This window comes from Macaca mulatta, chromosome 6, assembly GCF_049350105.2.
Source record: "Macaca mulatta isolate MMU2019108-1 chromosome 6, T2T-MMU8v2.0, whole genome shotgun sequence".
Taxonomy (NCBI): Eukaryota; Metazoa; Chordata; class Mammalia; order Primates; family Cercopithecidae; genus Macaca; species Macaca mulatta.
This window is the reverse complement of record NC_133411.1, coordinates 32,659,809-32,681,862: the sequence shown is the minus strand read 5'-3', so window position 1 is coordinate 32,681,862 and position 22,054 is coordinate 32,659,809. Positions and strand designations below refer to the sequence as shown.

The 22,054-nt window shown below is 38.5% G+C and overlaps 1 protein-coding gene across 2 annotated transcripts in view; it reads right to left on the bottom strand.

The window, feature by feature from the left end:
• Positions 1-260: 260 nt before the first annotated feature.
• CDH6 (cadherin 6) overlaps positions 261-22,054 on the bottom strand; it is a 136,173-nt gene continuing 114,379 nt past the window's right edge. For both annotated transcript variants that reach the window (XM_015139786.3, XM_015139785.3), the window contains exons 7-12: positions 19,640-19,893; positions 11,576-11,712; positions 8,558-8,679; positions 7,390-7,507; positions 6,970-7,221; positions 261-2,026 (exon numbers count right to left, since the gene is read on the bottom strand). In XM_015139786.3, coding sequence (XP_014995272.2) covers positions 1,536-2,026; positions 6,970-7,221; positions 7,390-7,507; positions 8,558-8,679; positions 11,576-11,712; positions 19,640-19,893 — 1,374 coding nt within the window. In that variant the 3' untranslated portion in view covers positions 261-1,535. The remainder of the gene's footprint in view (positions 2,027-6,969; positions 7,222-7,389; positions 7,508-8,557; positions 8,680-11,575; positions 11,713-19,639; positions 19,894-22,054) is intronic.

The window sequence follows — 22,054 nt, the reverse complement described above, 5'->3', positions numbered from 1 at the left end:
TTCTAATGATAAATGCCATTAGAACAGCCATGTGAAATAAACGATTTGAATCTGCCAGAAGGATTAGTTCAGTTCAATTGGGTCCTCTGGATAATAACTGACTATGAGGCTAATTGCATAATTAGAGAAATAATAGATTGGATGGATTTTACATTACTTTTCTGTCATAATTTGAGACCATTACTTTATCATTAGTTCAAAGTCAAGGATGGCAGGGTGGTCATGAAAGCAAAGTTAAAAACAATGAAAAAAATTACTGCTTTTGAAAATCAACTATCATTTTAATTACAATCTTAAACACTTTTGTTTAAGGGAATCCAATTTTCCCTTTGCAAAGGTCTTCCAAACATGGAATATGTAGGTTTTCATCATAATCTCAATGTTGTTTATCCAAATGTATCAAGTTATATAAATATGTAGAGGTTTCCAGATGTCAAGGGCAGGGTATTAGGTTCAAGTGTGGCTGGCTCTAACCTCTCCACTGAACTCCTAGAGTGAGATTTAAGTTTTATTTAATCTAACTTTACTAATTCAACTTAGTCGTGTAAGAAGGATATGAAGAATCTGAATTATTGTACTTCACACTGCTACTTTCATGTACAGTATAGTGGAATGATACTGACAACTATAGACAAGAAGTTAAAATTTGTCTCAGGAAAATTCTTTCAAGAATTTTTAGACAATTTTGGCGTTAGCCTACTGATAGCTGAAAGAATTTCAAGTGACCCGTGATACATGTGGTGGCCAAAACTTTTAATGTATGCTAAAATATATTTCCTTTGTTAACATTATTAGCTATTTCCCTCCCCCTTTATATGGTACAAAGGCAAACTTTCGCACGTCTAGTCTAGGATATAACAAACTATGAGTTAGTGGAAGGAATGAAGTCGTACTAGGTTTGTGGTTGTTTTTGGATGTTACAGTTTAATTTGCTTCTATTCTTTAAGAGTAATGAGCATTTTAACATATGGGTGGATTTGAGGTTTTGAATAGTAGTTGATGCCAGAGAAAGTTCTTGAAGAACAAATAGGATGGGCGAGTGTTATTTTAAATTCTTTGTGACACAAATAAACACCCCTATGTAGTTTATCTCCTTGTGAGCCCATATGCCCTCATTTCTTTTACTGTGATGGTATTTTTATCTGTAAAGCACAGTCCTTTATCCATTAGCCTGTGAAATGTACAGTTAGGGCAGTTGGCTGACCTGACATGGAGTGTAGTAAAACACCAGGCCAGCGGAAGTGGGCACATTGCCCTGAGAACAAGTGGATATACTGTTCCCTGTACTCCCCTCCGGCACCTGCCTGTTGGGCTGACTTGGTTAACTGGATGCACTAAAAAATAAAAATTGGCCCCTTGGAAGCTCATAAAAGTGTACTAGAAAAAAGTCTCTAACATTGGATCCACAGGGACTGCAGCCATTGGCTTTTGGAACGGGTAGAACAGAGAACCCTTCACGGAGTAGTGGATAAATATAAAGAAATAGCCACTTCACATATTTCAGTGTCGTATTGGAAAATGAAAAAGGCAACAGATTAGGAGTCTTTGTCACTGTCCACTCCTCCATACATATCTGCAAGCTTTTTGAATCGAGGTCCCCAGTCACTAAGGTAATCATAGTCTTGATCTCCATCCGTGGTCACTGACTCCAGCGAGCTCAGGGAATCCGCCACGGAGCCAGTGCCTTCATAGGCGTAAGTGGCCAAGGAGTCGTATGGCGGGGCAGTGGGATCCGTGTCATTTTCCTTTAACCTTTGGTTAATGAAATCTCTGACATCGGTGTTGTCGCGAGCTGTTGGAGTCCGTCGGGGTAGAAAAAGGGCTTCAGGCACAATGTCCCTTCGTAATTTGTTGTCCTCTATGGCTTCAGGATTCCTCAGGGTGCCGATATCAAAAGCCTGGGTGTCCTCCTCTCCACCACCTTCGTCGTTGTAACTGACAATGTTATCTCTGATGTCCTCTTTGGAAATGATCAAAGGCTCTTTTTTTCGCTGCCGCCTCAGAGCTGCAAACAGCACCACTGTCACTGGAAGCAGAAAACAAAACAGAAAGGGAAGGGAAAGTTAATTTGCTGCCCAATTAATGTCAGGAAGAAACACCGTGCTCAAATGTGAAGTTTTAAAAGTTCTCTAGAAAACGCAGACTCAACTTTTATTTCTTTAAGGATGCACTTGCCTCCATCCATGATCAAACCGGGACCCATAAAATGGAGTAAATATTTGAAAGAAGGTTATAATTTAGGTAGAGGATAAAACACCATCACATTTTGGCAGTAGTTCCTTTTTACTTTGAAATGGCAAACTGGTTTCAAGGTAAGGAAAAAAAATGATAAAAAAAAGAAGCTCGGCCTCAGTGAAAGTACTGCAATCAGGGTGCAAATTATGCTGAACACCTAAAATGCTCTGAAACTGGTTACAAGGATAAGACTGGCACCTTTGGGAATGTGTTGAAGGGTTTACATAACTCCACATCTGAAATAACTTTTGCGCTATGCCTTTTTTTTTTTCCCTAAGAAAAGTGTAAAATTAGTTTAAAACCCAAAGTAGACATTGAATATTTGCATACCTTTCCTACATATAAAGCAATATTATTCCAGAAAATACCTGGAGAGACCCAGATATAATTCAGAAACCCATTTTGGATTTTGAGATTGGCTAATTTGAAAGAAGCAGGTAAGAATCCACATGCCATATTATTTCTGACTGAGCTAAATGAAATAAACACATGTAAGTGAGATTTTTTATTTTTTATTTTTCAAAGGTTCATGTTCTATAAGTTTGTTACTCGGGACGTTCATTCTTTTGATTTTTCCCTCCTAACTCAAATTAGAGGCAAAGCAAGAATTGTGTTTAAATAGCTCCTGATCTTTCTTCACAGCTGGCTGGGTGGAACACAGCTGGCTACTTGTAGAGAGACACATCTATCTACAAATGGACAGATGGGTGAAAAAATAAAAACACAGTAAAAGCTTAGGGAGAAAACAGCCATCTAGGTCAAAAAGTGCATTGTTAAAGTGGGTTTGTGCAGAGGAGTGTATTACAGGAAGTCACAGTAGTATCTCTTTACTATTTCATCCACAACAAGGCCCAATTTTTATGAGCCACGAAAACTGAGTTACTGCAATAAGAATTACAGAATAATGTATTTTCAATGAGTGTACATAACTACCTGTATAAGGATAGATGTAGGCACACCCATGTATCTACATATTAAAATTTCGTTAGTATTAATAATAATTGGTTACCAACTGAGAGCTTTCTATGTGCTAAGCACTGTACTAAGTGCTTAACATACTGAATCTCATTTAATTATCATAATAGCCCTACAAGTAGATACCATCATTAAAAATCCCATTTTACATAAGAGGAAATTGAAGTTTAAAGTTGTTACATGTACATGCAGTTCAAATCCAGGTTGGTCCGACTAAAAAGCCTGCACTCATAATTGCCATGTTTTGAAGCAGGTCTGGAGTATAGACTATTTCCAAAGAAAATGTAACTTTGCCCCTTTCAAGTGTGTGGTTTTGTAGTTGTACACACCCTCTTTTGCTGCCAGAAAGTATCTTGATGCCTTGTTTGATGCACCCATTCAGGGTATTTATTCATTCATGCATTTGATAATATTTATGTAGTGCCTACTCTGTACCAGGTACGGTTCTAGGCACTGAATGAGTGGGTAGGGTGGGGGACAGTTGGATGGAGACAAAATAAACAATATGTATGATAAATAAGGAAATTGTTAGAAGGTGATAAGTGCAATATGAACATGAAAAAGCAGAGCAGAACAAGGTGGAGAAAAATACTTCTGTATATATTTGAGGAGCCCATATGAACATTCAGCACAGTTTTTTTTTTTTTTTTTTTTTTTAAATGGAGTCTTACTCTGTCATCCAGGCTGTAGTGCAGTGACAGGATCTCAGATCACTACAACCTCCGCTTCCCAGGTTCAAGCAATTCTCCTGCCTCAACCTCCTGAGTAGCCGGGGTTACAGGTGCCCACAACCACACCTGGCTAATTTTTGTATTTTTAGTAGAGACGGGGTTTCACCATGTTGGATTAGGCTGGTCTCGAACTCCTGATCTCAAGTGACCCACCTGCCTCGGCCTCGCAAAGTGTTGGGATTACAGGCGTGAACCACGGCGCCCAGCCAGCAGAGTTTTGTATATGTTATTGGAGGGAGGTTGCATAATTTGAGCAAAGACATGAAGAGAACTGCAGGGCTTTGGGCAGAGGGATGCACATGATCTACCTTTCAGACTGGCTGCCAGTCTGAACAATGACATGGATTTGCAAAACAGACGGTTGTAAGTAAGGACATCCACTGGGATTAGAGAACAGAATCAAGCCAATTATCTCTCCAAGAATTAAGCTCTAATGTACATGGGCTCATTCAGTCATGTAAGGCAAGAGGCAGGCATTTATCACCTCCTAATTCTTCCCTGGCTTAAGGTATCTATAGCTTTTATTTTAGTCTTATGCACATCTGAAAGTGCAACTGTCTGGAAGGGAGAGGGCACATTAAAAAAATCAAAGGCATTTATTCATGGTCTAATTCTTCTACAGCTAAAACTGCCTATATCTTTTCTTATTAGCCCAATGCACATCTGAACAGAATTTCTTGAGAGTATCGCTGTCTAGGAGAGCTCTCAGAGCTAACTTTTATAAAGTGAAAATGTGATTGCTAAGCACATGGGGCAAACACATTCTTAGAAAGTGATGCCCTGATGAGGTGCCCTCAGCAGGAACTGAGTCTCCCCTTTTCCCTTACCCTTTTGAAGCCAGAGGATAGCAGTAAGATTTTTGGGGGGATAGAGGGACAATTGGGCAAATTTGTGTTCAAATCTCATCGTAAAACTAGAGGGTCAAGAGATCTGGGTTAAATTAAATGATTTGACCATTCTAAGCCTGTTTTCTTATTTGTAAAATAAAATCAATAGCACGGTGCCCAGTCCTACTGTCATGAATGTGAAAGTTTTGTAAACTCTAAGGCACCATAAGACATGAGATGTAGCAGTTGTCTAGCTGTTTTTACTGTTGTTTTATTTTTGTAAAATATCCATTACCATATGATCCACTTTCTGGACTCCAGATTTCTTCCTATATCAATGTGGCTTTCCTTCATTTTCCTCCACTTTCTTCAATTGCCACATTTTAAGTTTGGGCTGTCTTTCGGCCTGGAAATCACCCTGCATTTCATAAGTTTGAAAAGAAAGTACAGTGCAGGCTTCAGGCACCAAGCCTGGGGAAGAAAATTTAGGTCGGGAACTTTAGTTTTACCACGTGTTAGACACATGACTTGGCTACATTACTTCACATCTTGGAGTTGCAGTTTCCATATGTAAGGTACAGATAAATATACACCAAATGGTGCTGAGGATTAGGTGAGAAAAACCTTTGTAAAGCATCTTGCACTGCATCTGACCTATGGTGTATACCTAACAAAGGCTAAATCCCATTTTTTCTCCTTTTTTATTAGGTACAGAGTTCCAAAGAGATTAAACAAGATGTGGGAGGCACTGAGGCCAATTAGAAGTCATGAGGAGACAGTGAATTCATTGGAGGAAGGAAATGAAAGGGGGAGATTCAGTGAGTTGACTAGAAGGAGAAAAGGGGGAAGAGATAATGGGTAGATGATGATAGAAAGGAAGAATCACCTCCGTCAGATGAGAGTTATCTCTCCTTCCATAGACGACAAAAAGAGTCCATGGAATATGCCTTGGGTACAGCCCTACCAATCCAAGGCTTCTAAAAAAATCACCCTTTTGATCAAAAAGAACATTCATATCTTTCTCTTCCAAAACAATGTTACAGACTCACACCATTAGAAACACTGATTTGTCTTTGCACACTGTCAGTTTTTATTTATGCTCATATCTTAAAATACTTTCCCCAAGTCTTAGTTGACAAAGAGAATCACAGTTCTGTAGTTGAGTTTCAAGGCTTCTGTTATAGTTAGCAGGGTTGATGTGGAGTGTGAAGGAGCGCTCGAGCAGGGATCCCTAGGCATTCTGTTCTTGGCGAAATGCAGGTTCTCTTTTGCTCTTCTCAAAGTCACTCTGTCTTCATTTTTTAAAAAAGAGTATTTCCCCCTGTATAATTCAGGTTGACTCTGAACTTCTTACCTTTTCTTTTCACTATACAGGCAAGCTTTACAAATCTTGCTTTTATTTTTGGAAGGGCTGCATTAACAAATATTTGTTTTCTTAGTTGACAAACAGCCAAGGGCCTGTTGAGAAATCTGAGCTTGACTTGTAGGCTTAATTAGTTGGTTAGGGGTAAAAATTTCATTTGAATCATTGCTGGACCCTGATTTCCATTTTTATTACATTCATTTCTTTTGCGCCCCCATACTTATTTCCTCAGTCACAGAAGTTATTTATTGTTGAGTGTGAGAAATAGACCTTATGCATGTGGCAATCAGAGAGCAATGCTAAGAAGGTAATCATTTAAATGGTAAATCAACATTAGTTTGCTGGGTTAAAAAAATTTCGTAGCTTTTATTTTTCTAGGATGAGAGAAAAGTCAGCACACTCCTCTTCCCACTTTCCCACAGATCTTTAAACTTTACCTTTATAGAAAGGGCCCTCATCATACACTCCATGCCAGACATTTAACAACAATGTTTTCCAAGTAAAAAAAATTACACAACAAATGAAATGAAAAGGGCACATTTATGTTGCCCTGAAATCCCCCGAGATTCATTCCCAGTCTGATAGACAAGAGATTCTTTTGGTGGAACGATTCCTGGGCAAGCAAAGACACGGGCAAGTTTCACATCTGTTCATTTCCCAAAGCCATTTGCAAGCAAAAATGAGTTCACATCGTACAGCACAGATTCTCAGTATGTAACTCGACTCACCTAGATCAGGCTGTATGCCTTAATGGGGGAGGCAGATAAATCTAGAGTGTCACAGTAACAGTGTGAGCCCCTCACCATGGGGAGATAGGAGGCAGGGAGAACCAGTTTACCTAGTAGGATCACGATGCACAGAAGGATGGCAACCAGAGCCCCCGTGCTCAGTCCCGTGGGGTGGATGAGCGCCTCCGCATGGCAGGACTGCATGTTCCCGTGGTGGTCACATGCACAGACCCGGACAGTCACTGTCCCAGTGCTGCTTTGAACTGGGTAGTCGTTGTCTGAAATGACCACAGGCAAGAGATAGGTGCTCATCTCGTGTCTATTATAGCCATTTTTCCGAGTTAAGATTCCCGCCGTGTTGTCTGGAACCGGAAAGCAGAGTGGTGAATGTTTGTGGATACTGCGTCACGTATTGAATCAATTGTGATGGGAAAAGATAGATATAGATACAGATACATACACATACATATACATACAGATACAGGTATGGATATAGATGGAGGTAGAGAAGGTAACTTGAACTCATTTACCTTTGTTGTCTTGAATGGTAAAGTTTGAGCCACTGGCTGCTTCAGGGGCCAAAGAAAATGAAAATTGGTGCCCACTATAAGGGTCGTCCTTGTCAACAGCACGCAGGGTCTGAATCAACTAAGAGAAAAACCAGAACACTGCCATAAAATTTTGATAACTCAAAAGTGTTTCTTACCGTTTTGCAATAAATTGCTTGACAAAATGATTTAACATTTTAAGTATAAAAATGATAGCCTTTAAGTAATGTACAGTGAATCTGCTCTATTATGGGTTAGAAAGCCAAAGGGCAGGGAATGATTCTTTGTTGTGGGGACACTGTAGGACGTCCTGTGCATTGTAGGATGTTAAGCAGCCACCCTGGCCTCTACCCACCCGATATCAGTAGCAACTTCTAGTGTGACAATCAAACTCTCTCAAGATACTGCAAATATCCCCAGGGAGGAAATCACCCTGATTGAGAAACATTTGGCCTTGAGTGATGCAAAGCTATAAAATATCCCAATAGTCTGTGACAACATCGCACTTCACAAAGTAGAAGTTCTCTTTGGACAGTCTGTCTAGAAATGCACTCTTAGCATTACATAAGCTATCAACTTGCAAAAAATGGAAAAGAAAATAAGTATGTAGAACACGATAACTTCAGCTTTCTACCTGCACGTGTACTTTAACAGTGTACTTCTATTTTCACAAACTGAAACATAATTTTTATATCACTGGCAGCAAAGACCTATTTCACATGGGGACGAATGTGTAAAATAGGAAAACATTCATGAATTTGTATTACTTATACAGATGGTCAATGTAAATAAGTGAAATCATGAATTATAGGCAATTATAAAGTATGTTCTAGTTATTACTTCAAGTACATATGGTAATTAAACTATCTGTTCACCAATAAAGATTTTTCCAATAAAGCTGTGACTAATCTATTTTAATAAAAACTTAAGATCAATTTGGAATCAGCCTCAGTCTTTGATGAACTTCCAGTTCTTCGAAACTGTTAGTTCTCATATGTAAGTCCTGGTTCTTATTTATAGTATTAATTTCCGTGGCATTCACTTCATAGATAATTCACAACTCTCCTTCAGCTCTGTGAATCATCTCAATGATTAGAAGATCTAAATTAATCTGACGTTCAACTTGAATGTACTTTTTAATGAAACTCACCTGATCTGCCTTTGCTTTTTCACAGACAAAAGTTTCATAGAACTCAGCAAATTCTGGGGCGTTGTCATTGACATCTAGAACTTTAATATATAGAGGTACTCGACTACTTTGCTTTGGATTATCTGTCACATTCCAAAAAGAAAGAAAAAGCCATTTACATGTTGATTGCCGAGTCCCTTTAGACAACATCCACTCAACTTCTTCATTCTCATTCATGCACAGATTCCCCAAGCTACTGTACTACTGGGCATTAAGTATCAGTGTGGTCACAAAAAGTAGAATTTGATTATTTGGTACATCTGGAGTTGGATGCACCTGTTAGAGATACATGGGTGACAAAGCTACTTGTGTTGATATAGTTCAACTGTATAATAAACCTTAAGATAACACAAAACCAAGAAAGGCATTTTAAAGGTAGATTTTCAAGGAAGCAGGCTGATGGGGAGCATATGGACAAAAGGAAGAAGAGGGAAAATGAATGAACCACCAGAAGACCAAAGGATAGTTATTGGTCTTAGTGTTTTAGTTTGAGTGCTGAACGAGAGCAAGATGTCATGCTAAACACTTTGCTATATTATGTTATTTAATGTTCACAAACTTCTGAGATAGACAGAGTTACTGCCCCCATTTTACAGATGAGGAAACTGAGACATGGAGAAGTTAAGCAATTTATCTGTGTTTACAGAGACAGTAAAGAGAGAAGTCCAGGTTCAAACTTGGATCTGTCTGACTCCAAGCCCAGGCTGAAAGCCCAGGCTTTTCATCTGGAATTAATGATAGAGCGGAATCAATGTTTGCAGACCTGAGATAAATGAAGTATTTTGGTTGCCTTCTGTGGTAATCTTTTAGCACAGTATGGAAGACAGATTCCTGGTGTAAGAATCAGGAGTTAGAATCTATCACCTCAGCTCTCTTCATTTACTTCGCTTGTATGTCTATTGTTTTTTCACTTTGTAAGTATTTAGGGGGCATCTAATACCTAATCTATAGCAGCCTCTATTTGGGATGTTGGGGCACTAGGAAACATAACAAAGATCCTGTTTCCTGCAGCTTTGTTGTAATGGGGATGGACAAACCATAAACACATAAATGTATAATGTATCAGATGGTAAATGCTATAGAGAAATTAAGTAGGTAAAAAGGATTGAGAGAAATAGAGCTGTTACTTAGAATGATGACCAAGGACTGCTTCTCTGATGAGACATCATTTGCCCAGAGACATGAATGAAGAGAAGATTTAAGCCATGTGAATATTTCCGACTCTTCAGGTCGAGGAATCAGTATATGCAAAGGCCCTGAGGTGAGTGGGAGGTGGTTTTATACAAGCTTTTGGTTTCTGTTATATCAAAGGTTGTTAAGAAGATTAGACAGTAAGATTCTTTAAAATGTCTGAAATTTTACTCACACTATTCTTCGAAAGTTAGAGTAGCTGAATACTAACTTTTAAGAGATAGTCACCAATACTTTCAAATGTGTCATAGAAACATTAAATCTTAAAAACAATTTTTTTAGGCACAAAGCTTAAAATACTTATGAAATGACTGCTTTGGTAAAAAATAAAATTTCGTGGTTGTCGGAAAAATGGCCATTTTCAGTGGGAAAGAATTTTATAATTTTAAAACTTCAAAGATGCTCTGTCTTTGCTATCTACATCAGTCTCTTAATATAAATGAACATGAACTTCAAGATAAATCTTGACATAAGTTCTGAAGAGCAAATTCCTACCTAATTTCTAATGTGCTGTCCTTATCACTATCTAAAAGCAATGCTTCATTTTGCCCGTATTGGTTACTGTTCTACCAAATATCCTGTAGTCACTTCAAATCTCATGAGTTATATTGACAGAGAATACAAATGTAATAAACTACTCGATAAGGAATATTTCACACTAGATACCCAAAGTGAGCTAAAAATGTTTAGAACTTTTAAAATTAAACACAAAAACTAAAAAAAAAGTAAGCTATACTTTAGAAGCCTAGTTTTGTTGTTGTTGCTGTTGTTGTTTGGAGTTTGAGTCTCACTCTGTCGCCCAGGCTGGAGTGCAGTGGAGTGATCTCGGCTCACCGCAAGCTCCGCCTCCCAGGTTCACACCGTTCTCCTGCCTCAGCCTCCCAAGTAGCTAGGACTACGGGCACCCGCCACCACGTCCAGCTAATTTTTTTGTATTTTTAGCAGAGACGGGGTTTCACCGCGTTAGCCAGGATGGTCTTGATCTCCTGACCTCATGATCTGCCCCCCTCAGCCTCCCAAAGTGCTGGGATTACAGGTGTGAGCCACCGTGCCCGGCCTAGAAGCCTAGTTTTAAACATTGAAATTCTATTTTAAAGATGGTTTTCACTTATATTCTTCAGCCCGTACATTGTATTGACCAACTACGTTAGTTTTCATTGTGTGTAATCATTTTATTTAAAGCATTCTTTTGGCACTATTGTTCTTTGCCTTCAATTTCATGGGGGCTACCATAAAATTCATTCTAATCATTTTATTGATTACTTGGTGGTTTGTATTAGTCACTTTGGTATACCATGGAACAGTGATAATTTATATCTCTTAATTCTGTAAAGACTTCGAAATAGAAATTCTATAGTAAGCTAGAGAATTGATATCTAAAAAATTTCTAAACAATGCCCACATTTTACAATATACTTGACCACTCTCATCTTTTGCCCCCACACGCAATGTCTAATTGAGAGTCTGTTTTTTTCAGCTGTTTATGTAATGTTCTAATTTATAAGCTTTTTGGAATTAAATCCACCCAGTACCAATTCAATCTCATTTGTGAGATACATTCCCATTTTATTGTTTCCAAACCATAGAACTTTCAGGGTTGCCTCTCCATTTATGTATAAGCCAATGCATATATAGAAGAAGCATTACTGCAAATCACTCCAGGGCTCTTTCCCTCAATATATATCAAGTGGGATTGTCAATACATGGTGACAAGCTATGCTCTGCCAGCCCTTGCTGGGACACTCAGTCTATTAATGGGGGACAGCAGTGGTATTAGGTAGGACTTACTGATTTCTGTTGCTATCACTGTAATGTTGTGCCATAGCAGTGTTTCTCGGTCAAGAAGTTTCGATGTAAAAATTGAACCATTTCCAGAATCAATGTTGAATATTCTGTCCATATCTGTGTGTCGATCTACAGAGTACCTGAAAATGCAGAGTGGAATTAAGAAAGGCTTTTCTTTCTATTTCCTATTCTCACATCATAGAACATCATAACACATCTGGTACACAACATGTCCCAGAGTATCTGTGGCATGAATTTTTTTCCATCTCTAGTGCATATTTGAATATCTACAACTTGACATTAAGTAAAATATTTTGAGAAATTAGTTCTTCACAATGGAGGTCTTAATAGTAAACTCACTAGACAAGTTGCATGACTTTGAGGATCACCATTACATTTTCTTTTCTAATATGTATAAATTTGGATCAAGTTTATATAGTAATTGTTTCATTTTTAACTCAAGTTTTTACAACCTGAGAACTTTAATATGTGTGTGTGTGTTTGTATGCATATGTAGGGTGTTGGTTATTTTTCTACTTTCCATTTAATTTAAAAAATCATCTGTTGAAATAAGCAAAAGACAGCTAGTGTGGCCAAGGTTAGTGAGGCAGAAGAGGGAGATAGGAGATGAGACTAGGGAGAGAGCCAGAGTCTAGACTGCAGAAGGCTGTGATAAGAAGGTGGAATTTATTCTAAATGCAATGCGAATCTACCCAAGGGTTTTTTTGTTTGTTTGTTTTGAAATGTGGTCTCACTCTCTCACTCTGTCACCAAGGCTGGAGTGCAGTGGCATGATCTTGGTTCACTGCAATCTCGACCTCCCAGGCTTGAGCCATACTCCCACCTTAGCCTCCCAGGTAGCTAGGACCACAGGTGTGTGTTACCATGCCCTAATTTTTTGTATTTTTTGTAGAGACAGGATTTGGCCATTTTGCACGGGCTGGTCTTGAACTCCTGAGCTCAAGTGATCCACCTAACTCGGTCTCCCAAAGTGCTGGGATAACAGTCATGAACCACCATGCCTGGCTACAAAGGGTTTTAAGCAGGTGAGTGCCACAATCTAAATTATGGATAATAAAGATCACTGGTTGAATTGAGGAGAATGCTTGGACAGTGCTGCCACAAACAGAGAAAAAAGGAGTGAAAAACAGGATTCGGGGAAGATGGGTAAGTTCCATTTTTGCTATGCTGAGGCTAAGGTGCCTGAGAAAAGTACGGGAAGAGATATTTAGTCTGAAGCTCAAGATCAAGATCTGGACTGATTCCAGATTTCCTATTCAGCTGTCCAAGAAAACAATGTCCAGTGGAGGAAGAAAAGCACTAAAGACAGAATCATTTACATCACTTAAATCAGTGGGAGACCAGAGACACACAGTGGTGCCTGGAACAGACGAGGAACTTGATAAATATTTAAGAAGGAGAGTTTGAATACATTCAAGGAAAACCAAGAGAAGCATTTGGAAACCAAACATTCCAACCCTAATACTGGTGGAAGACTAGTGGATTTTGAGAAATGTTGTCTTATTTATAAATGTATTACTAGTTTTTAGAATAGCTATGTGATATGGTTTGGCTCTGTGTCCCCACCCAAATCTAATCTTGAATTGTAATCCCCATGTGTCAAAGGAGGGGCCTGATGGGAGGTGATTGTATCATGGGGGCAGACTTCTCCCTTGCTGATCTTGTGATAGTGAGTGAATTCTCATGAGAGCTGATGGTTTAAAAGTGTAGTGCTTCCCCTTACCTTTCGCTATGATTACAGGTTTGCTGTGGCCTCCTAGCCATGCTTCCCGTACAGCCTGTAGAACTGTGAATCAATTAAACCTCTTTTCTTCATAAATTACCCAGGCTCAGGTAGTTCTTTATAGCAGTGTGAGAATGAACTAATACAGAACATTGCTACCAGGAAAGTGGGGGACTGCTATAAAGATAGCTGAAAATATGGAAGCAACTTTGGAACTGGGTAACATGCAGAGGTTGAAACAGATTGGAGGGCTCAGAAGAAGAAAGAAAGATGTAGGAAAGTTTGGAACTTCCTAGAGACTTGTTGAAAGGTTTTGACCAAAATGCTGACAATAATATGGGCAATGAAGTCCAGGCTGAGGAGGTCTCAGATGGACATGAGGAACTTATTGGGAACTGGATTAAAGGTCACTCTTGCTTTGCTTTAGCAAGGAGACTGGAGGTGTTTTGCGTCTGCCCTAGAGATCTGTGGAACTTTGAACTCAAGAGGGATGATTTAGGGTATTTGGCAGAAGTTTCTAAGCAGCAAAGCTTTCAAGAATTGATCTGGCTGTTTCTTAAAGTGTATGCTCATGTGTGAACAAAGAGATGACGTGAAACTGGAACTTATATTTAAAACGGTGACCATGTGGTAGAAAAGAAAGATCCATTTTCTGGGGAGGAATTCAAGCCTGCTGCAGAAATTTCCATAACTAAAGAGGAGCCGAATGTTAATAGCCAGGATTAGGGGGAAATGTCTCCAGGGCATTTCGGGGACCTTGATCGCAGCCCCTTCCCTCACAGGCCCAGAGGCATAGGAGGAAAAAAAATGGTTTCATGGGCAAGGCTTAGGGCCTAGCTGCTCTGTGCAGCCTTGGGACATGGCATCCTGTGTTCCAGCCACTTCAGCCCCAGCTGTGGCTAAAAGGGGCCAAGGTACAGCTCAGGCTGTGGCTTCAGAGGGTGCAAGCCCCAAGCCTTGGTGGCATCTTCATGGTGTTGGCCCTGAAGGTGTGCAGAAAGCAAGAAGTTGAGGTTTGGGAACCTCCACCTAGATTTCAGAGGATTTATGGAAATGCCTGGATGTCCAGGCAGAAGTCTGCTGCAGTGGTGGAGACCTCATGGAGAACCTCTCTACTGGAGCAGTGTGGAGGGAAAATGAGGGGTTGGAGCCCCCAAACAGAATCCTCACTGGGGCACTGCTTAGTGGAGCTGTGAGAAGGGGGCCACTCTCTTCCAGACCCCAGAATGGTGGATCCACCAAAAGCTTGCACCATGAGCCTGGGAAAGCTGCAGGCACTCAATGCCAGCCCATGAAAGCAGCCTTGGGGGCTGTATCTTGCAGAGCCACAGGAATGGAGCTGCCCAAGGCCATGGGAGCACACCCCTTTATCAGTGTGCCCTAGAGGTGAGACATGGAGTCAAAGGAGATTATTTTGGAGCCTTAGGATTTAACGATGGCCCTGCTGGATTTCAGTCTTGCATGGGGCCTGTAGCCCCTTGGTTTTGGCCAATGTCTCCCTTTTTGAGTGGGAACATTTACCTAATACCTGTAACCCCATTGTATGGAAGTAACTAACTTGTTTTTTATTTTACAGGCTCATAGGCTGAAAGGATCTGTCTTGTCTCAGATGAGACTTTGGACTTGGACTTTTGAGTTAATGCTGGGATGAGTTAAGACTTTGGGGGACTGTTGGGAATGCATGATTGGTTTTGAAATGTGAAAAGGACATGAGATTTGGGAGGGGCCAGGGGAAGAATGATATGATTTGACTCTGTGTTCTCACCCAAATCTGATCTCAAATTGTAATCCCCATGTGTTGGAGGAGGGACTTGGTGGGAGGTGACTGAATCATGGGGCAGACTTCCCCCTTGCTGTTCTTGTGATAGTGAGTGAGTTCTCATGAGATCTGATGGTTCAAAAGTGTGTGGCACTTTCCCCTTCCTTTCCCTCTTCTTCTTCTGCTATGATTGTAAGTTTCCTGAGGCCTCTTGGCCATGCTTCCTGTACAGCCTGTGGAAATGGGAGTCAATTAAACCTTTTCATAAATTACCAAGTTTCAGGTAGTTCTTTATAGCAGTGTAAAAATGGACTAATACACTATGTTTATGAGCAGGGTGGGGGTGGGGTATTACAGAGAAAACTGAAGAAAGTTGATCTGTTAAGGCCATTAGAAAAAAAATTGCCCATTTCAGCTGGATTTTTAAAACTTTATGAGGTTTAAAAACATTGCCTAAGAAATTCAATTCAAGTAAATGACCTAGTGAGGCAGACATATGTGGAATCATTATGAGTGCTCTAAGAAAAATAAACCCTTGTTACTAATTTGCCATAGTATACTGCATCCAAGATTCTACTTGAATATGTTATTTTGGTTTAAAACACAAGTAGTGAATTATAATGAACAATATATTTTATCTTCATAAAATTTATTTTTATTATCTAGTGAGTGTCTAAATGAAATAGATATTCAATTATTGTAGGCCATTTAAACCTGATTTTAAAGAGAATTAATGAAGTTCACAATGGGTGTAATATTAAGTTGAATTGGAATTTCAGTTTCAATGGATATAAACTTATGTTTTTATTATCAAAAGGGTTGAAACAAATGAAACAGCTATTGTTTTGCCATTTATGTCATGAATCAATATTTATTAAGAATTTAGGCAACAGTATTGTACTTACTTGATCACGTCTTATTTTAAATTTGAGAATGACAGATATTTATAGCACATAGTTAATTACAAAAAGGAAACCTCAATATTCATAGACTTTGTAAGAAATTTTATAATTATCTATATACATATTTTTTTCTCATGGAAAATGCTAAGCTTAAGATGTGCTGCTTCTGTAAGCTGTTACAATTACATACAGCAATAATCTTGTTTTCTTCTTTTCCCCCGCTATAGTTTTAAATTTTACAAGTCATTATATTTTCCTATCAAGGCTTGACATAAAGGGTAAGAGGCGAGAATTTTTAGTTGAAGGCAGCTTTCAATTTGAAAGAGAAAGTAACTATTTAGGAAATACCAAAATTGTATTTTTTCTTTGTGTTGGGACATTTAAAAATTAATAGAAAATCTAAAATGCCCACATCATTTGGGAAAGATGTTTGTACACAAGCCTTGCTTGTTTGTTGTTTTTTCCTTCCAAGGTAATTTAAATTTATATCAAAGATATTTATTGTCCAATCACATTAATTGTAATTATCACTGATAAGAAACAAGATAATCAATCCCATCGTGATTATAGCAGTTCCTTCTGTTAGGTAGCTCTTTTTTTTTTTTTTTCTAGGACTTAATTGTATTCTGTGATTAAATAATTTGTCTTCTAATATATCCTCAAGTCAGGAAGATTTGTGGTTCTTCCTGGAAAGGATGTATGTTTGCATAAATTTTTCATAATTTGTATGTACAGTGACATATTATAAGATTATTTCACAGAAACCAAAGGGAATTTGAGATGAAGTTATTAGAAGAAAATAATTTTACGTGATTAAAGAATTAAAGATTTGTACCTGCATAATGATAAATTAGTGCTCTGAGGAAGAATTCTCTAGTGTTAATTTTGCACCTACCATATTGTCTAGCACTTAGTTGTTCAACATTTATGTTTTGAATAATCAAAAATTATGTATGAATGTATTTTTCTAATATAAGAATGAATTTTATCCTATAAAAGGACACTGGAATACCATTTATATACCAATATATCTATAAGTATTTCTAGTCTCAAATGTATATGTATCAAATCCATATGTACCAAGGAAAGGCTGGCAGCAAAAAGCTTAAAAATTAGCTGACAGCCAACATAATCTGACAAGCTAACTACTTTCTTTCATAAAACAGAAAATAATGCAGTGGGTAAAAATGGTATTTGGTATAAAAAGTAATATAGATATGGAAATATTGCCTGAATTCACAGAACATTCTCGCTTTTAATTAAAAAAATGTTGATCTATCAAGGAGATAACCAAAGCTCATATTTGTAAACTTCTAGCATTAACACTTTCAAATTGAATTTGATACTTACTTGCTAAGATTTTTTTCCTTATGCAGTTAAAATAAACTCTAAGAGAGTAGTTGTGAAAATACTTACACATGCATTAGTGAAAACTATATTAGTGAAAGCTATATTAGTGAAAACCACATTCATTTTCCTTATTAACAATATTAAATGTATGTGGAGAAACACTTGATCCATGGAGCTCACATGGTTGACCATAGCCCAATTCAAAGTGTCTTATAGATATTCCAGTAGGATGATAAAACAAGAGTTTATGTGCCCAGTGATTTAAAATTATTCCCTGAAAGTAAGCCAGGAATTTTTGTGTTTGAGATGTAGGGCTTGTCATAAGGTTTTATTTGAACAAAGGGCTCAACTGGGAAAAGTTGGAAAATGACTGCTGCCTTAGAGCCCCAAATTCTTTTATCTGCAATAATAGTCTTCATGTAGCAGCTAGTGTTACCCTTTTAAAATGGAGTTTTAGATTAGTTAACTCTTATACTCAAAGGTTTCCAGTGGCTTCTCATCTCAATCAGAACAAAATCCAGTCTTTACCATGAACTACAAAGCCCTACAGGACCTGCCACACTCCTCATCAGCTATCAAACCTCTTTGAGGCCTCATATCTGACCTCCCCTCCCTCACTCACTCTCTTCCAGCTGCGGAGGCCTCCTCACTGCTCTTTCAACTGTCAAGCAAGCTCTGGTATCAGACTTACCCTTGCTTTTCTCTCTTCTTGAATGTTCTCCCCCCAGCATCAACATAGTTCGCCCTTTAATTTCTTCTTGGAATGTTCTCCCCTCAGCATCAACATGGTTCGCCCTTTAATTTCATTCAAATCTTTACTAAATGGTCCCCTACCAAGAATGCCAAACCTGACCCCATTATCTAAAATAGTACTCCAGGTGCTCTTTATTTCCTTATTCTGCCTTATTTTCCTGCTTAAAATTTACTTTTGCCTGACGTATTACATATTTATTGTTTGTCTATTTCTGCTTGCCCCAATTAGAATGTAAGCTTCATGGGATCAGGGCTGTATTCCCTAGTGCCTAGAGTACCTGGCACTTGGCTGGCACCTTGACCAGAATCTATTTGCGAACTCACTGGCGAGAGTTTCTCTAGTTTTTCAATCTGCTTACTTTGTTTATGGGTAATAATTGACACAATGCTATTCTGGTCTAGCACTTTTCTTGAACTCCTGACCTCAAGTGATCTGCCCACCTTTGCCTCCCGAAGTGCTGGGATTACAGGCGTGAGCCGCCGCGCCCAGCTAGTACTTTTCTCATTTAGTCAACTAAGCTACTGGCTGAAGGCTGGAGGTTGGTTGACTCCAGCATTTTTCTGTTAAGATCCGAGAATACTGAAGCATCGGTGGTCCCAAAGAGCAATAAGGCCTTATTGTAACATGATTTACAACTAAGGTGTAAGGAAAGCATAGGGAAAACAGAACTAGTTTACATAGCATACATTTGGACTCTGTTGTATTAATTTCCCTAGGATTTCACGGACGTATATCATGAAACAATTGTTGTTTTTATCTACATCTACAAAAGGAAAATGCATCTGAATGGAGGATAATTCTGTCTTTTAGGTGTTACACTTGAAAAACACTTGAAAAACACTTGAAAAACAGGCTCTCAATCCCAGTGCTTGATTTGTTAAAAATCATACTTTTTCTTTGCTACTCTTTGACAAATCTTAAACTTAAAAAAATCTCAAACCTTGAAAAATAATCCCAGGTTATTCAGCCACATCACCTTATACTACTTCTATTTAAGCAGTAAACTCCCTATAGCTTGCTTTCCTTCCCAAATTTGTGTTCTTTTAAGGTTTATACAGTTAGCTCCGTGTATCCACAGGTTCTGCAACTGTGGATTCAACCAACTGGAAATCAAAAATGTTTGGAAAAAACAAAAAGCAAACAATAAAAAATAGTACAAATAAAAACATCAAGATAACAACTATTTACATAGTATTTACATTGAATTGGTACTATAAGTAATCTAGAAATGACTTAAAGCATAGGGAAGGATGAGCTTCGGTTGTCTGCAAATCTGTGTCATTTTATATAAGGAACTTCCGGATTTGTGAATTTTAATATGGGGGTGGTCCTGGCACCAATCCCCCAGGGGATAACAAGGGACTACTGTATTTCTGCCAAAATAATATTTATGCAGTGAGCAAAGAGAGTTAAAGGTGCTGTTTAGAATAGTTTTTTCAGGAAAACATAATTGTCTAATTGGAACAAAAGGGATTCATCTTTTCTAAAGTGCAGGCAGATATTTGAATATAAATGGACTGAAGCTTATGAAACAGACACATCGCAGAAGCGTGCTTACTTGACAGGATTCCTGGCAGCGTCTGGATCTTGGGCTGTGACGGAGCCTATTGTGGTGTTTATCTGAGCATCTTCTCTTATTTGTAGGATGTAGGCCAGCTTGCTGAAGACAGGAGGCTCATCTACATCCTCCACCACAATTCTAACTGTGGCTGAATCTTTGAAAGGCCCCAAGTAGAGAAATCGTGGCTCAACATGAGGATTGGAGGCTTCCACTTTAAGGGTATACACTTTCTTCTTTTCAAAGTCCAAGAGCTTGGGGTGGGGGGTGGGGGGTGGGGGAAGAAGTGACATATTTAAAGCAGCCAAGACACAGAAAGCCAAGACATGAAACATTTTTGGTGTAAATCACTGATAAATGAATGGAATCATATTGCTTAGGGAAACACATTAGTGTGATATTGGGCACAGGGAGAAAAGATAAGATGTAATTTTTTTTCTTACATCTAGGCTGTTAGGCAGGAAATGATCATAAAGTTTGTGAAGGAGTTCAGATGCCACACAGCCCTGAAAAGTGTATGGGCTGAGACCGTGCCTGCTGTTGACTTAAAAGTGGGTCCTGAGGTACAAGGCATCATACCAGGCAGGAAGGGCACTTGGAAGCAGGAGTCTGGTAGAGCCCACTCTGTCCCCACTTAAAATATACTCGCATTTTACTAGAGGGGGCCATCAGGGGCAAGTTGGCAAATACACAGTGTGTTATTCCATGTCAGATGTTCTCACATCTGGCTTTTTTTTTTTTTTTTTTTGAGACAGAATCTTGCTCTGTCGCCAGGCTGGAGTGCAGTGGCGCGAGCTCAGCTCACTGCAATGAGGCCTCCAGATTCAAGCGATTTTCCTCAGCCTCCCAAGTAGCTGGGACTATAGGCACATGCCACCAGGCCCAGTTAATTTTTGTATTTTTAGTAGAAACGGGGTTTCATCATGTTGACCAGGATGGTCTTAATCTCTTGACCTCATGATCCACCTGCCTCGGCCTCCCAAAGTGCTGGGATTACAAGCGTGAGCCACTGTGCAGGCCATATCTGGCTTTAATTACACCAGTGAGTGTTTAAAACTGGCCAATGTCTTGGCCCCACCCTGGACCATTAAACCAACATATTGGGGCATGCAGATTAAAATCGACATGATTAAACACTTCCCCCAGTGATTCTATGGTGCAGCCAGAATTGAGAGCCACAAGTTTGCATTGTGAATCCCTCGTCGTCATTCAAAAAAACATAGATTAAAGTTTTGTGTTTTTTTTTTGCATGAGGTAATGAAATATTCCAAATGGTATCCTGAAAAGGGCATTGGGCTAATTATTTGCCAAAGAAAGAAAAGATCATTGTTGTCAATATGGTATCCTGAAAAGGGCATTGGGCTAATTATTTGCCAAAGAAAATAATGATCATTGTTGTCAAGGGTCTTTAGGAAAAGTAGCTCTGCTTTTGGAGACATGGTGAACCCAAATGCTTATTGCTGACTTTTAGTTTTTGATGATAATATGACAAGGCTCACTAGAAACACAATTAATCAAGACGTTAGTGAATGTGATTTAGTCGTCTAGGCAAAATTTCAGTTCGAATCTGATAAGGCACCAAGAAAATTAAAAAGGTTAATGCACACTAATGGGCTTCCTAATTATATTACAGTTTAAAACATTAGTCTGAGTGTCACTTAAACATGTTTTATTGTGTTTTCAGATACTAAGACACGTAATCCTAAGTTTGGGAGGCAAAAAGTCTCTGTTATTTACATCCACCGATGCTTATATTTACCAGAAAAGTAATAGTATGCTAAAGGAGAGAGAAAATATTACACCATACATGATAAAAGTGAAATCATAAAAAGTTAACCAAAATTAATATTTTTAGTCTCGAAGCATACCATTCATTGGTTTTTAATTTTTGCCATATTTTTGTATACTACTCTGTGGTGCTAGACAATTTGGGGGATAAAATAATGAATCAGTACTTTGGAAAAAAATAGAAATCAGAAAAGATTTATTGTTGTGTTCCAAAAAGTAGCTAAAGAGGTCACAGGAAATTTATGGTATTTAATTTAAATTTGTTATGGTATTTAATTTAAACTTGTGATCTTTATATATCCTCTTTCTGTGATGCAAGTCATCTTGATCACTGCTTGCTGTACTCTTTTCCTTCACAGCATGCATCACAATTTGTAGTAATGTATTTGTTTGTTTGTTTACTTGGCTCCTCGTCTCTTTCACCCAGACTGGAAGTACCATGAGGGCAGAGAACATTTGTAGTATGTACCAGTGCACCTCCAGCACTTAGAGCAGTGTCTGGCACTGTTTATTTACTGTTCATTTAAAGTATTTACTTAATGTATTTTTATGAATATCATTTGTTTATATTACTTATTTACTTAGCAGCTTCCTAATAAAAATTCATTGGACGTATAGAATTAACAT